The sequence below is a fragment of the Lontra canadensis genome, unplaced genomic scaffold (assembly GCF_010015895.1).
Source record: "Lontra canadensis isolate GAN:19392208 unplaced genomic scaffold, GSC_riverotter_1.0 scaffold17, whole genome shotgun sequence".
Classification (NCBI taxonomy): domain Eukaryota; kingdom Metazoa; phylum Chordata; class Mammalia; order Carnivora; family Mustelidae; genus Lontra; species Lontra canadensis.
The window spans coordinates 9,750,783-9,778,571 of NW_022631011.1; the positions used below are offsets into that span (position 1 = coordinate 9,750,783).

At 35.8% G+C, this 27,789-nt stretch overlaps 1 protein-coding gene across 3 annotated transcripts in view; it reads right to left on the bottom strand.

The window, feature by feature from the left end:
* Window positions 1-27,789, bottom strand: part of KIAA1328 (KIAA1328 ortholog) — a 311,457-nt gene that overhangs the window by 50,834 nt on the left and 232,834 nt on the right. For all 3 annotated transcript variants that reach the window (XM_032859574.1, XM_032859572.1, XM_032859575.1), the window contains one exon: window positions 7,604-7,785. In XM_032859574.1, the coding sequence (XP_032715465.1) occupies window positions 7,604-7,785 (182 nt within the window). The remainder of the gene's footprint in view (window positions 1-7,603; window positions 7,786-27,789) is intronic.

Genomic DNA, 27,789 nt, shown 5'->3' on the forward strand with positions numbered 1-27,789 from the left:
CCATGCCCAGCAATGGAGTCTAATGCAGGGCTTGAACTCATGACTCTGAGATCAAGAGTTGCACGCTCTGTGGACTGCCAGCCAGACGTGTTTCCCCTTCATTCTACTGATACGTGATTTTTGCACCAGTTGGTTTTTGTGTGTTGAACTACCTTTGCATTCTTGAGCTAAATCCCACTTGGTATGTAATTCTTTTAATATGCTGCTGCATCCAGTTTTATTAGTATTTTATTGAGGAGATTTTCATCTATATTCACAAGTGATATTGATGTGCAGTTTTCTTTTCTTATAATGTCTTTGTCTGGCTTTGGCATCAGAGTGAGGCCTGGAATAAGTGAAGAAGTGTTTTTGGGGAAGAGTTCCAGAAGGATTTAGGTTAATTCTTTAAATATTTGGTAGAATTCACCAGTGAAGCCATCTGCTTCAAGTCCTGGGTTGTCTTTTTTGGGGGGTTTTTGATTGATGACTGAATCACTTCACGTGTTTGTCTATTCAGATTTCCTATCTTTCTTGCGTCAGTTTTGGTAGTTTGTGTGTTTTTTAGGAATTCATCCATTTCATCCATGGTTGTCTAATTTCTTGGCTTTTGATGTGTCTATTGTTTGGCTCAACTATTACTTTTTTACGTCAGGCAGCAGTGGTGTGTTCATTTGGTTTTTAATGTTTACAAGCAATGTCCTACATGTAGTTGCTTCTCTGTCCTGAGAGAGGTCAGGCTTAGGAAAGACCCTGTGTTAATCATTTAGGGAATAGACAGGTGAAAAGAGACAAACACAATTCCTTGAGAACAAGATCTATTCTGCTTTCTCTGGGGCCAGATGCTCATACTTGGAACTCAGGATGTCATCTTCAAGAATGCTGCCATGCAAGGGCTGGGGATGGGACAAGGCTAACTTAAAATTCCACAAAGTTCTCCTTCTATGTTTCAGTGGCCTTTTTGCTGGCTAAGCATTTGCTTGATTTTTATTAATCTTTCACTATCTTTCAGAGTTCTGATAAGGCTAATTCTGGCAGTTTTGCCAGTATTTTCAGTATTTCTGGGAGTTGAAGGTGGTGGGGGGAGCGCTTTGGAAGTCCCTACTCTGCCATTTTTGCTGACATCCTGACTTATTTATGACACAGCATAACTCTGTTACCAAACCCTGACAAGGTCATTACCAAAGAGATATTACACACCAATATCTCCCAATCAGTGTAATTCATCAAATTCACCAATATCTCCCAATCAGTGTAATTCATCAAATTAACAGAATTTAAAAAATGCATGGTCATTTCAGTAGGTACACAAAAAAGACCTGATGAGATTCAACACTCACTATGATAAAGGCACTCAGCAAACGAGGAGGGAACTTTCACCTGATAAAGAGCATTTACAAAAAACTTACAGCCAAAATCATACTAAATGGTGGGAACTGCTTTCCCTTTGAGATCAGGGCTTCCTTATGGAAGTTCACTTTTACCATTTTATTCTACATTATAATAGAAGTTCTAGGCAGTATAATGATATAAGGAAAAGATATAAAAAGCAAAAAAGACTGGGAAAAAAGTAGTTGTTACGGACGGAATTGTGCTCCCCGACCCTGCCCAAATTCATGTGTTGAAGTCCTAACTTTCACTGTACCTCAGAATGTGACTGTATTTGGAGACAGGACATTTAAAGATGTAATTAAAGCTAAATGAGGTCATACAGATGGCTTTTAATCCAATATGATCCTTTGTCTCTAAAGAAGAGAGAGACAGGGGCTGCCTAGGTGGCTCAGTCCCTTAAGCAGTGGACTCTTGGTTTCGGCTTTGGTCAGGATCTCTGGGTTGTGGGATCGAGCCCCGCATTGGGCTTGGAACTCAGTGCAGAGTCGGCTTTAGATTCTCTCTCCCTCCTCCCTCCAGCTCATGCTCTTTCTCTCAAATAAATAAATAAAATCTTTTAAAAAAAGGGGTGGAGCAGGGGGAGAGACACACCAGGGATGTATTCTCATAGAGAAAAGGCCATGTGAGGATACAGAAGGCAGCCATGTGCAAACACAGGAGAGAGGCCTTGGGAGGGAATAACTAGAAAGGAACATTGAGTGAACAACAACAGGAACAACAGAAAAGTACTCGTTCTTAATTGTATGGGTGTAGACAATTGTCAAAGTTTATCAAACTGTACATTTGAGACCTATGCAGTTTTACTGTATGTAAATTAAATCTCAATCAGAATAAAATAAAAATTTAAAAACCATACAATTTTCTTGATTCTCAAGGCTGTGCTGTTTTCAAGACCGCATTCTACCGAGTTTTTTGACACTATAATCAATCAGCATAAAGACTCTGAAGGGACAAGCACGTACACTTCTTAATTATTGTAGGTACTGAGATCCAAAGGTCTAACTGATCAGATCTTTATGGCTGGGAAATGGGGCAAAGTCACAGAAAGAGAAATCTATCTATCATGTTATACCAGTTCATTCAAGAAATATATAATGAGTACCTACTACATGTTAAGCAATGTTGTTATGGGATGCAACAGTAAACCACAGAGTGTTCATATTCTAGTGGGAGAAGATACAAAATATAAAAAATTAGTAAATTATAAAGTATTTTGAGAAACTTCTATTATAGAGAATGGGAAATGTAGAGGTTCTGGTTTAAGGGAAAATATTTCATATACAGCAACTTCAACTCTTAATGCTGGTCTCTTGCATCTGAATTCCTTTTTTTTTTTTTAAGATTTTATTTATTTATTTATTTGTCAGAGAGAGAGAGAGAGAGAGCACGTGCACGCACAAGCAAGCAGAGCTGCAGGCAGAGGCAGAGAGAGAAGCAGGCCCCCCGCTGAACAAGGAGCCCAACGTGGGACTCGATCCCAGCACCCTGGGCTCATGACCTGAGCTGAAGGCAGTGGCTTAACTGGCTGAGCCACACAGGCGTTCCTTGAATTCCTTTTTAAAAGGGACTGAGCAGGGGCGTCTGGGTGGCTCAATGGGTTGATCCTCTGCCTTCAGCTCAGGTCATGGTCCCGAGGTCCTGGGATCGAGACCCGCATCAGGCTCTCTGCTTGGCGGGGAGCCTGTTTCCCCCTCTCTCTCTGCCTGCCTCTCTGCCTACTTGTGATCTCTCTCTGTCAAATAAATAAATAAAATCTTAAAAAAAAAAGGGGGGGAATGAGCAGGACAATTTCATCTACATATCTGGCTTTACGCATAGCACTATTCCTTTCTTCTGTGTTCTGTTGATAAAGGCATCAACTTTTAATAAATCTTTTAGCTCAGAGTTCTCAGAATCAGAAGTAATATCTTGTGATACCTTTTCTAATGATTAAACATACAACAATGATTATGATATTAATAATAAAAGAAACAAATAAGGGTTCTTTAGAGGCAAAGTGGAACTGCCTTCTAAACTTTGGATACTCCAACTTGTTTATTTCTTTAACATCATCACCTATATTAATCCATCATGGACTACAAAGAACATTTTGTATCATTGCAAGCACAGGCTTATTTAGAGGAACAACTAGGAGTTTCAAGATTATTTCTCATTTCAGATGTGTCTATAATAATCCTCTTCTAGTAAAAGAAAAATGTGTTTCGGAGCCCCTCAGGGGCCGTCAACCAGTGATAGCTGCTGTATATTATATAGCCGAAAAAAGCCCAAAGTCAAAGTGGGGGGCATGGTCAATGCCATCAGTTAAATCCAAATTACTTTAGGTTTAGCCTCTCTTGAAGTTTTAAGAAGACTCATAGATCCATGGAGAAGGAACCAACAGGCATAGCTCTAACTGTAGCAGGATGCTTTGGGATGGCTTTGCAGTCTCGCTTAGAAATGGACAATGCCAAGTCCTGAGGTCTAACATTTCGATTCTGGAACATGTCTGCTCAGTGTCCTCATGGCCTCTGCTAGCCTGTCAGCATCACAGAGAAAAAAAATGCCCTCAGCTTGGAGGGCTCTTATGAAAGGGAATCGGTGATTGATAAGAAAAGGGTGGTTGGAGGCAAGCTGGGAGAGGGAAACAAAAACAAAAAAACAACCACCACTGGGTAGGGAGGAAAAAAGGAATGAACAGTGTTGTTTCCAGATTTGTGCCTTTGGCTTAAAAGTTCTTGACTCAAGTTTAGATTTTCCTAAGTAATTTCTCCTGGTTCCACATAGCTCAATAAAGGTAACTAAAATAGAATATACCAAACACTGATGATTGAAAAACAAATTATATTTTAAGCATGATTCTGACAAAACTGTACACATTGTTGTGATCTCAAGGTTGTTTCTTTCTTTCTTTCTTTCTTTTTTTTTAAATTAACACATAATGTATTATCTGCTTCAGAGGTATGGGTCTGTGAGTCATCAGTCTCACACAATTCACAGCACTCACCATAGAACATACGCTCCCCAATGTCCATCACCCAGCCACCCTATTCCTCCCTTCTACTCGCCCCCCAACGCCCATCCCCACAAAGGTCTTTTCTTAAGAGTCAGGTCTTTCTTTATATATTTAGTATCAATAAAGTTGACAGAATGATGAGGAGGACAGAAAAGGTAGAGGAGTAAGGGATGGATAATAAAGATTAATGGTCCTGCAGTAAACATCCTACGTGGTACTTAATGATTAAAGACAACAAAAGAAACGAAGAAGAAAAGTAGGTTAAAAAAATTAGACACACTAAAGAAGGGAAAGCAATTAAGGAGCCACTAAACCAAGCAGTGTGACTGAGGCAATTAGTGCTAGGTTACCGGTCTTAACGTTACACAGGGTGTCCAAACCCCTTGCAGCACACTTGTAAAGCCGGTCTCCCATCTGGCTGTGAGCCACTGGAAAAGGTCGCTGTTGTAATGCTCTGTTGTGTGATCTGCGCATACCAGCACTGCCATGAGCAGAAGGACTCAGACGGGCAGCTGCAGCTCCTCAATGATCAGCTATACTGTAATTTGGCAATGGCTCCATATCAGAATAAAAGAAGAGAAAAATACATGACGATCCTCTTTTTTTTTTTTTTTTTTAAAGAGAGAGATGGAGTGCATGTGCATGAATGGGACCGGGAGGGTCACAGGAGAGAGGGAGAAGCAGAGAGAAAATCTTAAGCAGGCTCCATGCTCAGTGCAGGGCTTGACTCGGGGCTTGATCTCATGACCCTGAGATCATGACCCAAGCTGACTTGGAGAGTTGGACACTTAACTGACTGAACCATCCAGACACTCCTTACATGATAATCTTATAAGTAGAAAAAAAAAGTTAATTCCTGTGAACACCTTAAAACAAAACTCTCAAAAAAATGAGAAAGTTTATTTTTTTTCCACTGCAACAAAACAACCTCACCCCCCGAACACACACACAAAGGAAAAAAGCTAACGAAAAAAATAAAACCGTGAGTGAAAACTGTTCCTGAAAACTTTGCAGAATTGTAACAGCTTTGTCTTGGTTAAATTGATTGGTATAGCAACATTATAAAATGACTATTAGGATTCATTGTGCACAACAGAAAGTGCTGAAATGTCAGCAGACTATACAGCAAAAAGTAATGGGTTCTGAACCCCTGTTAGTCAAAAATGATTTTGTTTCAAATTAGAAATTGATTTTTTTTGGACACAAGCCCTTTCCAGGCTTATAGCTTCCGTAGCTGGGCCCGGGAGAGATTAACCTCCACCACTGTAAGGGCTGGCCTGATGTTACCTTTCTCAAAGTGCCTTTTCAACTGCAGCCTTCTAATGCAGCTGTGGTCTTAACCAATAACACAAGCCATTTGTCCCTTTGCTATTACACTCCATTTTTCTCATTTTGCCATTTTATTTTCGTGCTGGCACACAACACAAATTTGTTGACAAGTTAACAGAAAACTATGTTAAGACTTGCAGGGTAACCACCACACACACCAGTTTTGATTGTTCCTCTATTCTCCAAAGTGCAGTGACTAAGAAGAAAATACAAGTTCCCCATCTCTCAAGGACTCACAGAGAAAATAAAGAAGATTCTATCTCAGAGATGAAGTCTCCTCAATCTCATTTTTGTTTCTGGTAGCAGAGTCTACAAAGACAAAAGTTGTTCTAAGTTGTTCTAAGGCAATGGAGGTCTGCAGAACTTCTGCCTTATGTCAAAAAAAAACATGTACCTGCTTTTCAAGATGTGGATAGTTCCTTTTCTGAATCTTGGACTAATTATCATCTCTCAGTTATTTGGAAAAAGATTAAACAACTTCTAGATTAATCATAGTTAAAACTAAAAATCATGACACAGGCGGTGGGGGATGAGATCTTCTATTGAACTGCTGCCCATTTTTCAAACAAATGAATGTAAGAGTGGCCAGGGAAATTATGGAAAGTTGGTTGCTTAGTACCAGAATAGGGCAGGTACCAGTCCAGTAAAAAAAAAAAAGAGGTAGATATGTGGATGGAACTAGAGGATGTTATGCAAAGTGAAGACAGTCAGTCAGACTAAGACAAATACCACATGATCTCACTCATGTGTGGAATTTAAGAAAGAAAACAGACAAACATAAGGGGGGTAAAGAAGAGAGTAAACAAGCTATAAGTGACTCCTAAGGAGAGAGAACAAATGGGGTTGATGGAGGGAGATAGGCAGAGGGATGGGCTGGATGGTTGATGGGCATGAAAGGAGGGCACTTGTGATGAGCGCCAGATGTTGTATGGAACTGATGAATCGTACTGCACTGTACATTAATTACCTAAAATATAAATTAAAAAAAAAAAAGAAGGAAGCCAGGGTTAATGGTTGTGAGCAGGTAAGAGAGATATTTGGGGAAAAGGTGTGAGCAGAGGGGGTTCCCGGACTTCTTGTGGCCCTCTCTTGCCTGCACATCTCTGCACAAGGAAGCTTGGACTGGCTGTTTCTGCTGGGAAGTCCTTCTCTTGATAATTTCAGGAGAGGTGAAGCCATAAGCCATTCCAGAAACAATGAGGAAACACGACTAAATTTTGACCACTTCGCTCAACATTTCAGTTATTTTATAATTGATTTCTTTTAAAATATCTATGACATTTGGGTGCCTAGCTGGCTCAGCTGGTGGAGTGTGTGACTCGATCTTGAGGTGGTGAGTTCAAGCCCCATGTTGGGTATAGAGTTTACTTAAAAATAAAATCTAAAAAAAAAAATCTGCGACATCTAAAGTAGGAAGAATTACTGGCATTTAAAAGACTGCTAGGCAATACATGTTTCAGACTTACGAAGTTTCATTTCAGCTACAAAGTAGAATTGTCTATGACCTCTCCTTCACCCTTTCCATATTTCTAGTTAATCGAGGATTAACTATAGTTGCTAGAATTTACGCTCCCAGCAGAAATTTACATTTAATTTCCGGTCCTCTTTACTCACTTTGAACATTATTTTATGCCTATAACCATACTTACTATTAAATCAGCCTTACGGTTTGCTGCTTGCAAAGAGGGACAAATTGGACAGTTGCTTATAAGAGTATTCTAAGAGAAAGGCTGATGTGATTCAGTGATGTAGCAGATGTGCCACCTGTGGCCTTGCAGACACACATCAATTGGTAATAGACTTAACTTTTGTTCGGGGTGATAAAAATCATCTGGAGTTCATGGCTTGCACCCACCAGCAACAAGTGGCCCCAGAAGAGCTTCTCCTTTTGCTACGTATAAATGCTAAACTTACCTCTTTGGGGTCGATATGTATCTCTCTTTTGACATGTCCATAGGGTATCATCTTCTGTATGTGATTGAAACCCAACTGACTTCTTCTCTCTTCTATTCTCACTGCTGTTAGTGGACTCTTGGTGTTTTTTGATGGACGATGATGCTCCCAGCAGCCACCCATCACATTTTGACTTCAATAAACTGAAAAGAATAAACATGAATGAGCTGTAGAGAGCACAGACGGGGGGTACATGATCATATAAAGGCATATAAATTCAGCATGAGTTGAAATGCAATTCACGGCAGCAAGAACTTCTTTTTCTTATTTTTTATTGAAGTATAATTTGAATAATTTACCGAAGGTCTATTTTGTATCTTGCCACAATAATTTTAGAGAAGAAATGGTATTTATCCTCAAAAAGCTTATATTTGGAGTTGGGGAAATGAGACTCAGACCCATGAAACTGCTAATAAAGCCACAGAGTATGACTAAGAACCAGAATATCTGTAGAAATAAAAAGTACGCTAAAACAAGACTTGCATAACTAAAATGTTTCCAAGTACTAAAATTGAACAGTAGGGATTAAAATATCACCAATTTGCTTCAAAATGCATTTGTGTTTCTCATTTTCAATTGTTACAGTATTTATTATGTGCCCAGGGTATGTGCAGAGCAGTCCAATGGTGCATGTGGAATAGCTGGTCTCTGTCCTCACATAAGTTCATTACAAAGTCAACAAGGCAAGTATGGAGTAAAAGGAATTTTAATGAAAATAAACACACGTGCCTATGTTTTTCTCTCTAATAAACTGTGTTCCCACCATTAACACATTTCCTCTTGTAACATTTTATTTTTTAGGAAGAAGTGTCCCAATGATGTATATTCCTTACTATTCTACCAGCCTCTTCCTTTACACTTAAATTCACCACAGACTCATGAAACTTTGGTGTCTTCCCCATGCCCAAAAACAATGTAAGAGTTAAAGTGAAAAAAAAAAAAAGAGAGAAGACATTTAATCAAAAAGTAGAGTCTAAATATTAAGGTATTTGAACTCCAGAAGTTGAATATAAGAATATAAGTATATAAGTTGAATAAGTTGACAAAGTATTACTGGATCCATTGCTAATCTCAGGGCTCTTGACCAGGATTCAAATCATGTAAACCCATCTAAGTCATTGGGCTTCTAGTTTATGTTGATCAGAATTTTTAATAATGTTTGCTCATATCATAATTTTCTAATAAAAATCAAGACATTAAGTGGCTTTATGTTTGGAGTGATATAAAGAAACAATAACTACTAGTGGTATGGCTTTATATGGGTATAATGCAGTATATTAAATTTATACTCTTAAAAAAATTTTTTTTTTTAATAACAGAACTCAGGGATCATTTTCCCATGTGGACTAACCAGTGGATGTATATCTTAACTCATATAACTTCTATTCATGGGAAAGGAAAAGAAAGAGAATAAAACTACCTCACTGTGAATGTAAGATAATTTTACTTTAACCTAGAAGCTCTAGATGTAGGCAAATCCAAGGACTACATCTCTGCCTTTTATTTTTTCTTTTCTCTTTTCTTTTCTTCCTTCCTCTCTTCCCTTCTTTCTCTCTTTCTTTCGAGACAGCATGCATGAGTTGGGGGGGTGCTGGGGAGGGGCAGAAGGAGGGAGAAATGGTTAGGGAAAGAAAGAATCCCAAGCAGACTCCCCACCAAGCATGGATCCTGCAGTGGGGCTCTATTGATCCCACAACCCTGAGATCACAACCTGAGTGCAAATCAAGAGTCAGACACTTAATTGACTGAGCTACCCAGGTGCCCCCATCTCTGCTTGTTCTTTTTCTTTCTTTAAAGATTTTATGTATTTGAAAGAGAGAGTGCTTGTGCTCCTGCACTCTCTCTCAAATAAACCAGATCCTCTATCTCAACAGGGGACTTGGCTTCTAATTTCTTTAAAATAAAGATGACTATAAAATTTTTCTTATTTCCTTTGCATTTATTTCCATCTTTACCTATCTACTATCCCTCTGTTAGTGTCTCAGAAGAAAATCACACCTTTTATTCATAATCTTGATATCGCTGACCTATACCCTCTGTGACTAGAGCCTTTCAGTTATCTCCTTTTCTTATAATTTACAAACTCCTCCTCTCAACTGGATTCTTTCCTAGGATTACAGACACGATCAGACTTTCCATTAAAAATCAAGACCTAAACCTAAAACCAGAAACTCCTCCCTTAAGGGGGGAGTATAATACTCAGTGTCAGTGAGGGTGCAGGGACAAGAGCGCTGTAATACATTACAGGAGGAACTGCAAATTGGTAGAGCATTTTATGCACCTACCTCTTAAGATTCTGCTTTTAAGAAGTTATCATATGGAATTACATTAACAACAACATGAGGATATTTGTTCAAGGACAGTCATTGCAGGATTATTTGTAACGGGAAAACTGAAGGCAAATATTCAATAGAAGAATCAATAAAAAAAAACACTATGATAGAGGGTTGGGATGGAGAAGCAGTCATATAAAATGAAGAGAGATGGTTTAAAAACCATATTTAGGATTTAAAGTCAGGAGTTGACGAGTATTTGAATGTGAAAAATGAAGGGAAAAGGTAGTGAGAATGACTGGCAGAATTATGGGGGCATAGGCAATACAGAGAGGAAAGATTGGGAATGTGGGAGAAGTTAAATGTAGGCTGAGTTACTTATAAAACATTTGGGAAGATATTTTAAGAAAGCATTTGGATCAATAATTCTATAGTGTTTTGGTACTTGGCTGGCTGACTTAACAGTGGTGGGGTTGGGACGGAGTTGAGGAAGTACATACTTCACTTTCAGTGTTCTCAGTGAAGCAGGAGGTAAATTCATTCTTGTGAGTGAAAGAAATGGGTATTGAGGAGAGAAGTGAAGAACTGGAATTCGTATTGAGGGAATTCAAGATAAAAATGACCAAGAACAAGGAAAAAACTATCCTGCAAAGTTTAAGGTCTAATGATTAGAAATCATAAATTTGTGTCAAGACTCAGGTGTTATAGATGTAAAACTAGAGAAAGCAGCCTGAGAGCTTGATCCTGGGTTAGGATTTTATTGGGAGGGTGCAGTATACTGGTCAAGGTTCAAGCTCCAACACCAATAAGGTCCCCAGGAGGAAAGTCCTCCCTACCCCACACAAGCTCCGATATTCTGTGCCAAGCTGCCCTCTTCTGTGGATCAGGCTCCATTAGTTTTGGGGTATGATGAGAAGTAGGACTCAAGGTTCATTTTTTCCCCATATCTATATCTAGTATATCCAGTATTATTTTTTTGGAAGACTTGTTTGATACTTTTTCCATAGACTTGCTTGATACCTTTGTCAAAAAGCAATTGAACATATGACTGTTTGGGTCTATTTCTGGACTCTATTCTGTTCCACTGACCTATTTATCTATGTTAATGTGAATAACAACCTGTCTTGATTATATAACTTTAGTTAACATACCAAAACTTAGGTTCACAAGTTTTTCAATTCACTCTTCTAAAATAGCAAAGACTGTTTTTGCTATTCTAAGCCCTTCATATTTCTATATAAATTTTAGAATGTTTGCCAATTTCTATAATAGTAGCTGGTATTTTGACTAAAATTGCATTGAATCTAATCTTCAATTCAGAAAAAATTTGTATCTTCACAATATTGAGTTTTCCAATTTAGGATCATGGTATATCTTTCTGTCCTTTTATTAAGTTTTCTTGAATTTATCTCAGCAGTATTTTATAGTGATCAATGTAGAGATTTTGTACATTTCTTGTTAAGTTATTCCTAGGTATTTGATGACTTCTTATGTTGCTGTAAATTTTCTATTCTAATTGTTATTTTCTATCTATTGCTATATGACAGCTAATTGCATTATATAGAAATAAAATTGATTTTTGTATGTTGAATTTTAACTCGAATCCTGTGAGTATGTTAAATACACTTAATAATTCTAGTAATTGTTTCTGTAGGTTCTTTAGGATATTTCCACGTGTACAGTCATGCTATTTTAGAATAAAGACAGTTTTACTTTTTTCTTTCTAATATTTTTTTATGCCTGATCACACTAGCTAGGACCTCCAGTACAATGTAAATATAAGTACTAAGTATGGACATTCTTTCTTATTCCTAAAAGTGTTCATCACTAAATAGATGATCTTTGTCCATATCCTCTATCAGCTTTCTAGTTTAATGACAGGCCATTTTTTTCTCCTTATAATGTATGAGCAATGGAAGAGCTATGTTAAATGCTTTTTCTGCATCTACTTGAGACACTGGATTTCTTTTATTATGTTAATATAGCAGATCACATTGATTTTCAAATGTTAAAACAATTTTGCTTTCCTGTTATAAATTGTACTTGATTAAACTGGATTATCCTTTTCATATATTCCTGGACTTAATTTGCTAATATTTTGTTAAGAAACTTTTTTGTTTTGCATTTATGTTCATGAGGGAGATCACTTTGCCATTTTCTTTTCTTCTACTTCTTTTACCCGGTTTAGGTCTCACAAAAGGAGTTGGGTAAGTTCTTTGTTCCTCTAGTCCAATAGTTCTCTAGAGGACATTTTGTTATATAGAGGATATTTAACAATGTCTGCAGAGGTTTTTGATTGTCACAAAGTGGGGGTGGGATGCTACTGGCATCTAATGGGTGAAGACAGGGATGCTGTTAAACAACCTGCAATACACATAACTCCCCAACAAAATATTATTGTGTGATTTGAAATGTCGATAGTGCCAAGGCTGAGAAACCCTACTCTAGCCTCTGAAAGAATCTATGTAAGATTGATATTATTTCTTCTTTAGATGTTGGGTAAAATTCACAAGTCTAGTTTTATTTGTAGGAAATTTCTTAATTAAAAATTAAATTCCCTCAACAGGTATAAGGCTATTCAGACTTCCTAATTTTTTGGGTAACAATTTTGGTATATTGTCAATTCCAAGGACTTCATATCATTTAGGTTGTCAAATGTACTTCTGAGAGATTGTTCATAATACCCCTTAATTACTTTAAAAAATATTGTTAGACTCTCTGGTGACATAGATTCTTTTTCATTCCTGATACTGTTAATTTTTTTCTCTTTCTATAATAGGTTGATCATCTTGAAAAGGCTTACAAATTTTACATATATTTTCAAAGCATCAACTTTTAGCTTGTAGCTTTTCTCTATTGCTTATTTTCTTTTCCACTGCAAGACTTACTGAAGAGTGGACGCTAGAAAATTGAAAGCAGAATAGAAATATGGAAGTACTGCAAATTGGACAATGCTGGGAGAAATTAGGAGTTCTGGTAAAGAATGAAGAGGTATGTTAATGTCCTGGACTTTAGCTGAGACACCAAAAGGTTTACAACCTAGATAAATGTTTATTATGAACCTCTAACAAAGCTTAAAACCAAGCTGTGACAAAATACATAGGGAGGAAAGACATTAAGTCTTACCAAATTAGAGGGGCTTGGAAAACACATGGGACTTTCCAGAGATCTGCCCTCACAAAGCATATATCCAAACCTATCCCAGTTCAAGGTGACTAGCAAGTAATTAGTTGCCGAGAAGAACAAAAATCAACAACCTTCAGAGAATGATAATAAAATCCACTTCTCTAAATGCATCATCCATAATATATAGCATATAATTCAAACTGCCAAACACAAAAAAGTTAGAAAGTGTGACCCAGAGTTAAGGGGAAAAAAATAATCAATCACTTAAAATCACCAATGATGGCCCAGATGTTGGATTTGGGCAGACAAAAACTTCATTTAAATCAGCTATTATAAATATGATGATGTCTTCTGCCCATTTTTTGATGTGGCCATAATTACCCCAATGTTCATAGCAGCAATGGCCACAATCACCAAACTAGGAGAGGAGCCAAGATGCCCTTCAACAGACGTACAGATACAGAAGATATGGTCCATATATAAAATGGAATATTATACCTCCATCAGAAAGGATGAATACCCATCTTTTGTAGCAACATGGACAGGACTGGAGGAGATTATGCTGAGTGAAATAAGTCAAGCAGAGAAAGTCAATTATCATATGGTTTCACTTACTTGTGGAGCATAAGGAATAACGTGGAGGACATTAGAAGAAGTAAAGGAAAAGTGAATTGGGGGAAATTGGATGGGGAGATGAACGATGAGAGACTGTGGACTCTGAGAAACAAACTGAGGGTTTTGGAAGGGAAGGGGGTTAGGGGTTGGGTGAGCCTGGTGGTGGGTATTAAGGAGGGCACATATTGCAAACTGGAGCATTGGGTGTGGTGTATAAACAATGAATCTTGGAACACTGAAAACAAAATAAAATTTAAAAAATGTTGATGGATATAAAGGAAAACATGATCTTAATGAGTGAAGAGACAGGCAGTAATAGCAGAGAGAGAGAGAAAGTCTAGAAAAGAACCAGATGAAAAATATAGAACTAAAAATTATAATTATAATAAAAACTAGAAAAAAGGAAACGAAAGATCCAAGAATCAATAGAAATGACCCACTTTGAAGAACACAGAGTAAAAAAATGGTTGAAGAAAGATGATCAGAGTCTCAAGGATCTTATAGACAGTATTACGCTGTTTAACAAACATAAGTGAGGTTGCAGAAAAAGAGACTGAGAATGAAATTTTAAAAAATTTGAAAAAATATATTTTAAAGAAATAATGGACAGAATATTTCCCAAATTTGATGAAAAATGTTGACCTACAGATTACAGTCAAACTGTTGAAATCCAAAGATAAAGAAAATCTTTAAAGCAACTAGATAAAATATCTATTACATAAAGAAGAAAAGTGATATTGACAGTAACTTCTTATCAGAACAAGGAAGGCAAGAGGAAGTAGAACAATATCTTTGAAGTACTGGAAAACAAACAAACAAACCCTGTCATCCCATAATTCTGCATCTCATGAAAATATCCTTCAAAAATGAAGGAGAAATAGGGGTGCCTGGGTGGCTCAGTTGGTTGAGCCTCTGACTCTTGGTTTTGGCTCAGATCATGATCTCACTGTCATGAGATTGAGCTCTGCCCTGCCCTGCCCGCATTGGGCTCTGCCCTGAACTGAGCATGGAGCCTGCTTCGGATTCTCTCTCTCCTCTCCCTCTGTCCCTACCCCCACTTCTCACACACTCTTTCTGTCAAACATAAATAAACTAAAAAAAAAAAAAAAAAAAAAAAAAAGCAAAATGAAGGAGAAATAACATTTTCAGATAAACAAAAAAGAGAAAATCTGTTGTCAGTAGACTGGCAGTACAAGAAATATTAAAATGTTTTTCAAGCTGGAGAAAAATGACACAAGATGGAAACCTGGATCTATAGAAAGAAATGACAAGCACTGGAAATAGTATATAAATGAATAAACATAAAAGGATTCTTTTTCTAAAAAGATTTTATTTTTATTTAGAGAGACAGCATGATGGGAGGGGGAGAGGGAGAGAGAATTTGGAGGAGACTCCACACTGAGTGCAGAGCCTTATGTGGGGCTCCATCTCACAACCACAAGATTGTGACCTGAGCTGAAACCAAGAGTCAGATGCTTAACCCACTCAGCCACCCAGGCGGCCCTAAAAGTCTATATATCCTTATGTTTCTCTCAATGTCATTAAAAGATATATAAATGTTTAAAGCAAAAAGATAACACTGTATTATGGGATTTATAGTGCACTAAGCTGTAATGTTTATGACAATAATACTGCAAAGAATAAGAAAGTAAATAAGCTATGCAATAGAAAAGTTCTTACATTCCACATAAAATGGCACAATATTAGTGCCACGTAGACTTCAATAAAGTAAGGAAACATACTATAGTCCCTACAGAATTCACTAAAGAAAATTAAAAAAGGGATAACAAAGAAATAATAGAGGAATTAAAAAAGAAAATGGAAAAAAATTCATTTTTCCCCCTTATCACCTCAAAAAAAAAAAAAAAAAAAAACAAAACCCAGAAAAGAAGAAATAGAGGAACAAAGAACAGGTGGAATAAATAGAAAGGAAGAATAAAAAGCAAAATGCTAGATTTAAATATGACAGTGTTATTAAATTAAATTCAAATGAATTAAACACTCAAGTAAATAGAAGAGATTATTAGACTAGAGAGAAAAATCGAGAACCTAAACCATATGTACTTATAAGAGTCACAATTTAAATATGAAAGAATAAATAAACTGACATAAAAGGATGGATGGAAGGAGATGTGCCATGTAAATAGCACACATGGAAAATTGGAATAGTTATATAATATCAAATAGAACAGTCAAAAGAGATAAAGAGAAATATGCCATTTCCACTTTAAAGTGGAAAATCACCACAGACACACAAAACAATCCTAACTACATATGCATCTAAAATAGAGTTTCAAAATACATATAGTAAATTTGGTAAGACAAAGGAAAAAGAAGAGAAAATCACAATCACATTGGGAGATTTTAATGTCCTTTTATTATCAATTGATGGAAAAAAAGATAAAAATTCAGTAGGCTAAAGAAGAATTGAACATTATGAACCAATTTGACTTAACTGATATGTACAGAATATTATACTCCACAGCAGATTATACATTTTCTTTTTTTAAGTAGGCTCCATGACCAACACAGGGCTTGAAGTTATGACCCCAAGATCAAGACCTGAGCTGATATCAAGAATTGGATGCTTAACCGACTAAGCCACCCAGGCACCCACAGAACATACATTTTAAGAAAATACACATGGACTATTGACCAAGCTAAGTATGTTGAACCATAAAATAAATTTCAATATATTTCAAAACAATGAAAGCTTACAGAATATGTAATCTGACCACAATGGAGTTAAAAATAAAAACCGAGACATCTAGAAAAATCCCAAGAATCTGAAAGTTATGTAACATGCTTCTAAACAATCCATAAGAAAATTACAAGTGAAATTAGTAATTATTTTGAAATGAATGGTAATGAAAATATAACTTATCAAGACTTGAGGGAATCAGAAGATACTAGAGAGAAAATAACTTAAATGCCTATATTAAATAGGAAAAGTTTAAGATCATTGATATAATAAGACATTTTATAAAGCTAGAAAAAGAAGAGCAAACTAAATATAAAGTAAGTAGGAGAAAGCAAACAAGAGTAGAAGATCATGAAATAGACAAACAGAAGAAACACAAAGGTGGGCCCTTTGTAAATATTAATAAAACTGATAACTCTCTACCAAGACAAACTATGAAAAAGAAAAAAAACTCAATTTATGAATGTTAAAAATCAGAAAGGAGATATCACTGTAGATTCTAATGATAGTAGAAGAATATTAAGGATAGTCATGAGTAACAATGTCATTATCTTCAATAATTGAAATGTGATAAAATGCATATTTACCCTCCAGATATTTATTTAAATTCTAGTTAGTTAATATATAGTGTAATATATTATATATAATGTTATTTTATATTAATACTATTTATATATCTATATATCTATATGTATCGATATATAGATATATATATAGTGTATATAGTGTAATGTTTACAGGAGCGTAACAATCTAGTGTAATAATGGTTTCAGGAGTAGAATTTAGAGATTCATCATTTACATACAACATCCAGTGCTTACCACAAGTGCCCTCCTTAACGCACATCACCCATTTAGCCCATCCCCACCCACCTCCCTCCATCAACCCTCAGTCTGTTCGCTATCATTAAGAGTCTCTTGTGGCTTGCTTTCCCCCCTCTCTCTTTTTTCCCCTTCTCATATGTTCATCTGTTTTGTTTCCTAAAATCCACATATGAGTGAAATCATATGGTATTTGTCTTTCTCTGACAAACTGACTTATTTCTGTTAGCATAATACAATCTAGCTCCAAGTTGTTGCAAATGGCAAGATTTCATTCTTTTTGATGGCTGAGTAATATTCCATTGTGTGTGTGTGAGTGTGTGTGTGTACGTGTACACATACTACATCTTTATCCATTTATCAGTCGGTGGACACTTGGGCTCTTTCCATAGTTTGGCTATTGTGGATAATGCTGCTATAAACATCAGGTTGCATGTATCCCTTTGAATCTTTGTATCCTTTGGGTGAATACCTAGTAGTGTGATTTATCCGTTGTAAGACAGTTTTATTTTTAACTTTTTGAGAAGCCTCTATACTGTTAATTTTAGCCATTCTGACAGGTGTGATTTGTATTTCCCTGAAGATGAGTGATGTTGAGCATCCTTTTTTTTTAAAGATTTTATTTATTTATTTGACAGAGATCACAAGTAGGTAGAGAGGCAGGCAGAGAGAGAGAGGAGGAAGCAGGCCCCCCCGCTGAGCAGAGAGCCCGATGCAGGGCTCAATCCCACGACCCTGGGATCATGACCTGAGCTGAAGGCAGAGGCTTTAACCCACTGAGCCACCCAGGTGCCCCAGTGTTGAATATCTTTTCATGTGTCTGTTAGCCATCTGGATATCTTCTTTGGGAAAATGTCCACCCAAGTCTTCTGCCCCAAATGCAGACATTTCTTGAAAAATATAATTTATTAAAACTGACTCAAGAAGAAATAAAAAATATGAATAGCATTATATTTATTAAAGAAATGGAATTCATAACCAAACATTCCCACAAAGAAAACTGACCAGATAGCTTCACTTATAAATTTTAACATATTTAATGGAAATATTAAAAATCTTACACAAGCTTTCAATAAATAGGAAGGAACACTTTTCAGCTCATTATTATGTTACCATGTGATACCAAAAACCGATTAAGTAATTAAAATAAAGGAATATTACAAACTAGATTCCCTCATGAACATAGACATAAGAATCTTCAACTAAATATTAGCAAATCAAATCCAGCAATATATAAAAAGGTACTACATTATGGCCAAATGAGTATTTTTCCAAAATGCAATGATGGCTTAACATTCAAAAATAAATCCATGTAAATCATCCTATTAAAAGAATAAAGCAGTAAAAGCATAGAGTTATATCAATAAGTGCAGAAAAAGCATTTGGTAAAATCCAGATAAACATGTTTAGCAAACTAGGAAGCAAAGGGAACTTACTTCAATCTGATAAAGAGCATCTGTCAAAAACTGGTATTCAACATAATATTTATTGGTGAATTACAGAATTTCTTGTCCTTGAGAACAAAGCAAGGATGTCTTCTTTAACCACTTCTATTCAATATATTTTTTTAAGATTTTATTTATTTATTTAACAGACAGAGATCACAGGTAGACAGAGAGGCAGGCAGAGAGAGAGACGGGAGGAAGCAGGTTCCCCGCGGAGCAGAGAGCCCGATGTGGGGCTCGATCCTAGGACCCTGGGATCATGACCCGAGCCGAAGACAGAGGCTTTAACCCACTGAGCCACCCAGGCGCCCCTCTATTCAATATTTTATTGGAAGTTCTAGCCAATACAATAAGGCAAGAATAAGAAACAAAAGGCATAAAGCTTGGAAAGGCTACTATTTTTCAGACAATGTGACTGTGAACTTGAAAATCCCAAGGAATCTACCAAAAAAAACAAAAAACAAAAAACCCCAAATCCCTAAAACAAAACAAAACAAAAAGCCACCAAACCAAACCAAAACAAAAACCCGGCGGAATATATGCATTTATCAAGACTGTAGTATAAAGGTAAATATTAAAAAAAATCAATATTCTTTTTACATACCACCAATAAGTTCAGTGAAAAGTGTGCAGGACTGTTACACTGAAAACTACATAGTATTACTGAGTTAAATTTTAAAAGACCCAAATAAATGAAGAGATACACCAAGTTCATGGATTAGAAAATTCAATGTTTTTAGGATGTCAATTCTACTCCAAAACGATCTAATCCTATTTCTAGCTCCTTAATAGAAACTGGTAAACACAATCTAAAATGTAAACAAAAGAACCTAGAATAGCCAAAAGGATTTTTAACAAGAAATGTGAAGCTGAAGACATATACTATCTGACTTTAAGATTCATTCATTTACTATAAAGCTAAAGTAGTACAGACTGTATGACACTGACATAAGAATGGACATTCTTATCAATGGTATGATAGATCAATGGAATAGAAACCCATAAATGGGTGTGTGTGTGTGTGTGTGTGTATACATATCTAATTGACTTTTGAAAAGGCATCAGACAATTCAGTGAAGAAAAAATTGCTTTTTTTCTTTTTTTTTAACAAATGGTGCTAGAAAAACTGAATATCTGTATAGAAAAAAATGAACGTTGAGCCCTACATCACACTACACGTGAGAGTGTATCTGAAATAAACCAGACTTAAATGTAAAAGTTAAAACTGTACAACTCTCATAAGGAAACATAAGGAAACCTTCATCAGTAAAAAGTCTTATTCTTCAAAAACACCATTAAGGAAATAAAAAGGCAAGTCATACACAAGGAGAAATAATCACAATATATGTTGACAAAAGATATATATACAAATATACAAACAATTATATGTTCAATACTTGGGTTGTTTACCCAATTAAAGATGGTCAAAAGATTTGAACAGATATTTTTGAATGAATGGCCAATAAACAACAATAAGAGACACACATTATCATTAGAGTGATCAGTATACAAAAATCACAATGAGAAACCATTTCACATCCACTAAAATGGTTAAAATGAATAAGTCTGATTATACTAAGCCTTGGCAATGATGAGGAGCAAACAGAACTCAGATATTTTTCTGGTAGGACTATGAAGTTCTATCGTTTTGGAAAATAATTTAGCAGTTTCACATATAGTTAAAAATAAATATAGAGGGGCGCCCGGGTGGCTCAGTGGGTTAAAGCCTCTGCCTTTTTGTTTGGGTCCTGATCTCAGGGTCCTGGGATCGAGCCCCGCATCAGGCTCTCTGATTGGCGGGAGTCCGCTTCCCCCTCTTTCTCTGCCTGCCTCTCTGCCTACTTGTGCTTTCTGTCTGTCAAATAAATAAATAAAATATTAAAAAAAAATAAACATAGAGTGCTTGGATGGCTCAGTCAGTTAAGCAGCTGACTCCTGATTTTGGCTCAGATCATGATTGCAGGGTTGTGATATCAAGCCCTGTGTTGTCCTGCTGGACATGGAACCTGCTTGAGATTCTCTCACTCCCTCTCCCTCTGCCCCTTCCCCACCACTTGCATGTGCTCAATATGATATAGCAATTCAATTCCAAGATATTTACTTAAGAGAAAGAAACATGCCTGTTAAGAGACTTCTACACAAAAGTCTCTTCTGTGTAGATGTTTATAACATCAAATGTTTATAACAGCTCAGATTTTTTCCTTCCTTCCTGTTAAATCTGGAAACAATCTAAATGTCCATCAATAAATGAATTGATAAACACACTGTGGTTTATTTATACAATGAACTAATACTCAGGAATAAAAAAATAATGGACTAATGTAATATGCAGCAACATACAAATATATCTAAAAAATACGGTAAGCAAAAATGCCAAAAATATGCATACAGTATGATTTCATTTATATGAAGATTTAAAACATGCAAAACTATCTTGAGTGACAGAAATCAGATCACTGGTTGCCTGGGCCAGGGGTTTGTCTGGGACTGCAAAGTGGCACAAAGTACTTTCTGGATGATGGATACTTCCTATATTAATTCGGATGTTAGTTACACAAGTGTATCTATTTGTTAAAACACTCTAAACTTGATGTGTGCATTTTACTAAGTGTAAATTATATTCAATAAAGTTGATTTAAAAATAAAGTTAAAAGAAACAGCAGGGGAAATTTTACCAAATAAACTTAAAAATACACTGTGATATATAAAAATAACTATATCTTTTTAAATAACTATATCTTATTTCCAAAACTATAGAAAACTGACTACTAAAAGAAAAGATTCACCGACCATGTATTTTCTATCTTATTAACTGTGTGAGGCATAATAAAGTCAAAACTTAATTGTCAGATGATCAGTGTTTATCACTTCATAGCATTCAGATGAAATGTGTACAAAATTCACTGAGGGGCTCTGACTAATAGAGGACAACTTCATTCATTGATATGATGAAATTATTACCAGTAGTTGTCTGTTATTCGTGTTTAGCATCTGTTCGGAGCTGTTAAAGTTATGGCAAAATGATCAAATTCAACACAGTAGCAGAAAAGAGGTTAAACTCATGGCGTTTAGGACTGCTTGCACTGTGTTAGTCACTCTAAAGTCACTAACATTTTATCCATATTCTAATATTATAACATAGTAAAAGGGAAATGGAGTAGCCCTGAATTAGGATAGGGAAATGAAAAACATTTTCAGTTCTTCAAGTTACGTAAAATTCTAATAATCCAAAGCTCCCTCGCTATTTTGCCCAAATCTCGTATCGCGATAGTCTGTCTGAGCTTGAATGGCAAATATTAAATGTCACTCAGAACCAACTGAATACCACTTGTATTTGCATTCCTTAAAAAGTAGAAAAACATTAACCTTTTGTTTTATTGAATTAAAATGCCACGGAAATGCTGATGTAGTCTTGGGAGACTGGAATACTTTTACAAAGAAGAATAGCTGTCATTTATTAAACACAAAGAACAATTACTTGATAGGATGCCTTCTGACAAAAAGCAGATTGGTATTCTCATCATAGAAAAGGCATTATAAAAAAAAAAAATCTAGCCCAGACCTCTGAGATTTGAATAATTTAAAGCTGCATTTGGTGCAATTTGAATTTTTCTTTAGGGAGGCAAAGTTAAATACCTTTAATTTGTTCTAATTATTTCAAATTTGCAAGTTAATTATGGCTGATCATTAAATAACAAAAAGGACTACCGTCTCCATAGAGTTTTACCTCCTACCCTCTGCATTACTTAAGCTAGATTTTAGTATGCATGAATTAACTTTCTAAATAATCACACGGTTTGACTAAATGGCTCAGTAAAATGAGCTCTGATCCTCAGAATAAGCATTAATGGACATTAGAAATGCTACTGGGACTCATGTTACTTACATTATAAGTATTTTTAATGGGGCCTTATTTACTAATCTTTATGTACTGTTCAAGTTAGAACACCATATAGATACATTATTCTGCTTTACTGGAGGAAAAGCCCAATCTTTGAGATAATAAAAACAAATGTCCATTTAACACCAAATAAATTCATTTTGAAATTAATGCAGGGATATGATGATGGATTTTAACTTGTTTTAGCTGTTCATCTCAATGAATCAATCTAGCAAAAATGGTCTGCTTGGTCTATAAATGGAATATCATGGATCCACTCATGTGCTGCTGTGTAATTCAAGTAGCAAAAGGAGGTCCACAGAGCTAGTATTTATTTTCCACCTGGTATTTGTAAAGGATTCATGGTTTCTTGTGAGAGTTGGCTACCAATAAATGTAAAGCCAGATGGCACATAACCCCTCTGCTTAGAACTCTTAAAAATAATTTTCCTAAATGTCCCAACTAGATCTTTATATTCCCCTGAGATGGACTTGTTAATAAATTATTCTAAGAAAAAGTTTAAAGAGTAAAATTTCAAAAATGATAATACTCCATATGCCATTAGATCTCTATTTTCCCACTCCAAAATCATCAACACAAATTTTATTTCCATATATCCCATTAAAGATGATCTGAGAACCTACTATGTGTCAGTTCTGTGTTTGGTGATAAGAGTATACAGAGGAGTAAGTGACTATCTTTGAATGTTTACAGGTAAACCAGAGGAAATAGCCAGCCCAATAATGAATACATAATATGGCTGGTGTTATGATGACAGTATATGCAAAGTGCTGTAGAGAGCTGATAAATGTAACAGGAAGCTTATAAGAAGCGAATGGAGGATCATGAAGGGGATGAGGTAAGGAAGGTCAGTAAAAAGGAATGGTAATTTACTAGCATATACTATGCAAAGGATCGTGGCTCCAAAAGATGTGGCCATCCTAGTTAAGAATTTTCTTATGGGAGTGTGCCAAACCCCTTAAGTGTGCTAGGTAGAACTATGGTCTCTGGAAGACAATAGGTACTTCAGAAGCAGAAAATACATAATTTAGATGCGCATAGCATAAGAAAGAGAGGAGTCTAACCCTGAGGGGTAGGTAGCTGGGGCAGCCTAGTAGTTTAGAATATTAGCTTTAGTGTCAGATAGAACTGGGCTCTGTATATTCTTTAAGCTCTCACAGATGTGATTTCTTAAACAAGCTATATATCTAGATATATCTAAATCTAACTATCTCATGTCTTTATTCATTCATCTTGGCTTCTATATTTTGGCTATTGCAAATAACACTGCAATAAATATAGGAGTGCATGTATCTTTTCGAATTCATGTTTTGGCTTTCTATGGATAATGTAGGGGCCAAGGGCAGACTGCCCCAAGATGGGTCACTATGGCATGAAGACAGTTTTCAGCTAAAAATGATAAAAACCCAGAAGATTCAGTTAAATCTCTTTACCTTCCCCTCAAAACCAGGCCTGTACCAGGAAGAAAGCTATTAACATAAATTCTTCTTTCCCTAAGAAACATATTTGCATAATAAGGCAACTTTTCTTTTTAAACATCTCCATTCACCTTCTTGTTAATGGTCTTTCTCCCCTTTGTTTCCTCAGACTCTATCCTCTCCTTAGCTCCTATAAGTATCATGCTGCCTATCTTTGGAATTTCCATGTATAGGTAGAATCCCTGTTATGTACAGTATTAAATTTTATCCTCTCCCGTTAATCTGTTTCATGTCAATTTGATTCTTAGTCCAACTAGGAGGACATTGAAAGGCAGAGAAAATTCTTCTTCTTTGACAGTTAAGATCTAGTAGTAGAATTACTGGATTATGTGGGAGTTCTATTTTTAATTTTTTGAGAAACCTTCCTACTGTTTTCCATAGTGGCTGTACTAGTTTACATTACCACCGACAGTGCATGAGGATTCCCTTTTCTCCACATCCTTGCTAACACTTGTTATTTCTTGTCTTTGATTTTAGCCATCCTGACAGGTGTGAGGTGCTCTCTCCCACGGCTTTGTTTTGCATTTCCTTGATGATTGTAGTATCAGGCATCTTTTCATATGTCTATTGGCCATTGGGACGTCTTCTTTGGAAAATGTCTATTCAGGTTTTCTGCCCATTTTTAATCAGATTATTTTCTTTTTGTTGGGTTATAAAGTTCTTGTATTTGGATGTTATCCTCTTATTAGACATACCATTTGCAAACACCTCCCATTCAGTAGCTTGTCTTTTTGTTTTGTTGTTAGTTTTTTTCACTGTTCCTTTCTGAATCCCCAGAATTGCCTATGGGGATGTACACAGAGAAGAGGCCCAACATACATCTACTGAAGAAATCATGAAAATTCAGGAGGCATTTGTGGAAGTAAAACACAGAAGTCTGAGTTAGTTAACTGTTACCTCTTCCTCACATAGTGGTACCATTTAGAGCCATTCCTAGATCTATAATCCATATTTTAATTTCATTGAAGCATGTATTTCTGAAGCTTCAAAAATCTGGCATTAAGATGAGAAAGACATTATGAGGTTATGTTTATATGCCAAAAAACACCTTGCAACTGAACTGTGAATACAAAACAAAATTTTAGAGCTAAGGCTAATCCAATACAAGGTACCAAAGACCTATAAATTCATTGGAAATAAAAAAAAAAAAACAACCCCACATAGCAGTCAGTTAAGGACTATGGTTGAAAATCTTCCTAAAGAAAATCAAGGTCTGCTGGTAAATTAACACACAGTCGTCACTGAATATATAAAGTGAGGACTGCCCATGTTCCTGCTATCTCAATAGCAGTGGTCCTCAAGTGTAATAGTCTAAGGATGGTAAAAAAAAAAAAAAAAATTCATAACACTAAGATGTTACTTGTCTTTTTCACTTTCATTCTCTCATTAGTGTATAGTGAAATTTTCCAGGAGGTATATGACACGTGACATCACAACAGACTGAATGCAGAGCAGATGTAAGAAAATAGCTGTCTTCTATTGAGCCAGATATAAAAGAGATTTGCAAAAACGTAAAGCAATGATGTTCTTCCCACTAATTTTTTTTTTGCTTTGGAAAATATAGTTTTCATAAAGATACATTATTTGTTTTAATATGTAATGGTTTTAGTATTATTTTTAAATGAATATTTGTTTTAATTCCTAATATACGTAATAGATATAACCTACATTAAAAAGATACAATGTATATAGAAGTTCTTTGGGGTCCTCAATAAAATTTAAGAGTGTAAAGGGTCCTTAAGCATTCCATAAGAATGCTTGAGAACTGCTGTTTTATATAGCATGATAAATGAGGAGTCTATGGAAATAACTACCAACATGTTCTTTGGGAAATTTAATGTGGCATCAAAATGGAAGATTCCAAGAGAATCAATGGTAGGAGAAAACTTTCATTTAAATACTTAATTTTTAAAGGATTTATTTATTTTAGAGAGAGAGAGAGAGAGAGAAAGAAAAATAGTACACAAATGGGAGGAAGGAAAGGGGGAGAAAAATCCTCAAGAAGACTCCCCACTGATCATGGAGCTCCACAGCGGGCTGGACCCCAGGACCCTGAGAGCATGACCGGAGCCAAAATCAAGAGTTGGACACTTAACAGACTGAGCCACCCAGGTGCTCCCATGAAAAGATTTTAATTAAAAACAGATTATAGTAAAATTTAATTTTGGGGGGATGGTATATAGTTTTATGAATTTTAATATATCTATAGATTATTTTAACCATACCACAATCAAGACACAAAATAGTTTCATCACCCAAAAAACTCCCTCTACTCTACTCTTCTTGTGTAGTCACACCCTCTTCCCATACCTAACCTGTGGCAACCACTGATGTTCTCCACCACTATAGTTCTTTTCCAGAATGCTGTGTAAATGGAATCAAACAGGATTCTCCCCCTTCCTTCCTTCCTTCTTTCCTTCCTTTCTTTTCTCTCTTTCCTTGAGATTGGCTTCTTTTAGCACAATGTCTTTGAGAGTAATGGAAGTTGTAGCATGTATCAATACTTCATTTCTTTTAATTACTGAATAGTATTCCCTGTATGGACTTATCACAGTTTATTTATCCATTCACTCACTGAAGGACAATTGTGTGGTTTCCAGGTTTTGGCTATTGCAAATGAAGTTACTGTGAACCTTCATGTAAACAAAGGAAACTCCTAAATTTCAGTAAGAGCATAAAGTTGGAAGTCTTCTGACTCTTAGCACTGATAATAGCAAGTATCAAAAGGAGTCTTGTTCCTCTGTTCTCAACAAAAGTTTCATGACAATCTTTAAAAATGTCATCCAAAGATCCTCAAATCAGACTACATCATATACATTGAGGGAATGTTTTTTCCTATTTATTGAAGAAAAGTCAACTAACCTTTAAATAAACTCTTGAGAATTTTTAAGGAGTTACAATTCTAATTTACCTTTCTCCTCATGTCCATCTAAGACGCACAATAACCTCATGGGATCAACAAGTATCAAAGAAATAATCTATTTTCTGGCATTCACAGAATGTTTTAGGATCTGATTGCTAGGTAAAACAATTAGCAAGAGGCAATCAATTGCAAGGGTGGTTCAATATTCACGAACCAATCAATGAGATACCGCAGTAATAAAAGAAAGGATAAGAGCCATATGATCATCCCAATAGACGTAAAAAAGCATTTGATGAAGTGGAACATCATCCATGATAAAAGCTCTCAACAAAGTAGGTTAGAGGGAACATACCTCAACATATTATTATGTGGCCATAATACACAATAAGGCCATACACGAAAAACACACAGTCAATGGTGAAGAACTGAGAGGTTTTCCTCTACAGCCAGGAACAAGATAGGGCTGTCCACTCCCACTACTATTATTTAACATAGTACTGGAAGTCCCAGCCACAGCAATCAGACAACAAAAAGAAATAAAAGGTACCCAAATTGGCAAGGAAGAAGTGAAACTTTCACTTTTGCAGATGACATGATACTCTACTATGGAAAACCCTAAAGACTCCACACACACACACACACACACACACACACACACAATAGCTAAAACTGATAAATGAATTCAGTAAAGTTGTAGGATATAAAATCAATGTACAGAAATCTGTTGCTTTTCTATACACTGATAATAAAGCACCAGGCAGAGAAATTAAGAAAACAATCCTATTTACAATTATACCAAAACCAATAAAATATCTATGAATAAACCAAAGAGGTGAAAGACCTGTATTCACAAAACTATATAAAACACTGATGAAAGAAACTGAAGATGACACAAAGAAATAGAAAGACATTCCACACTCATGG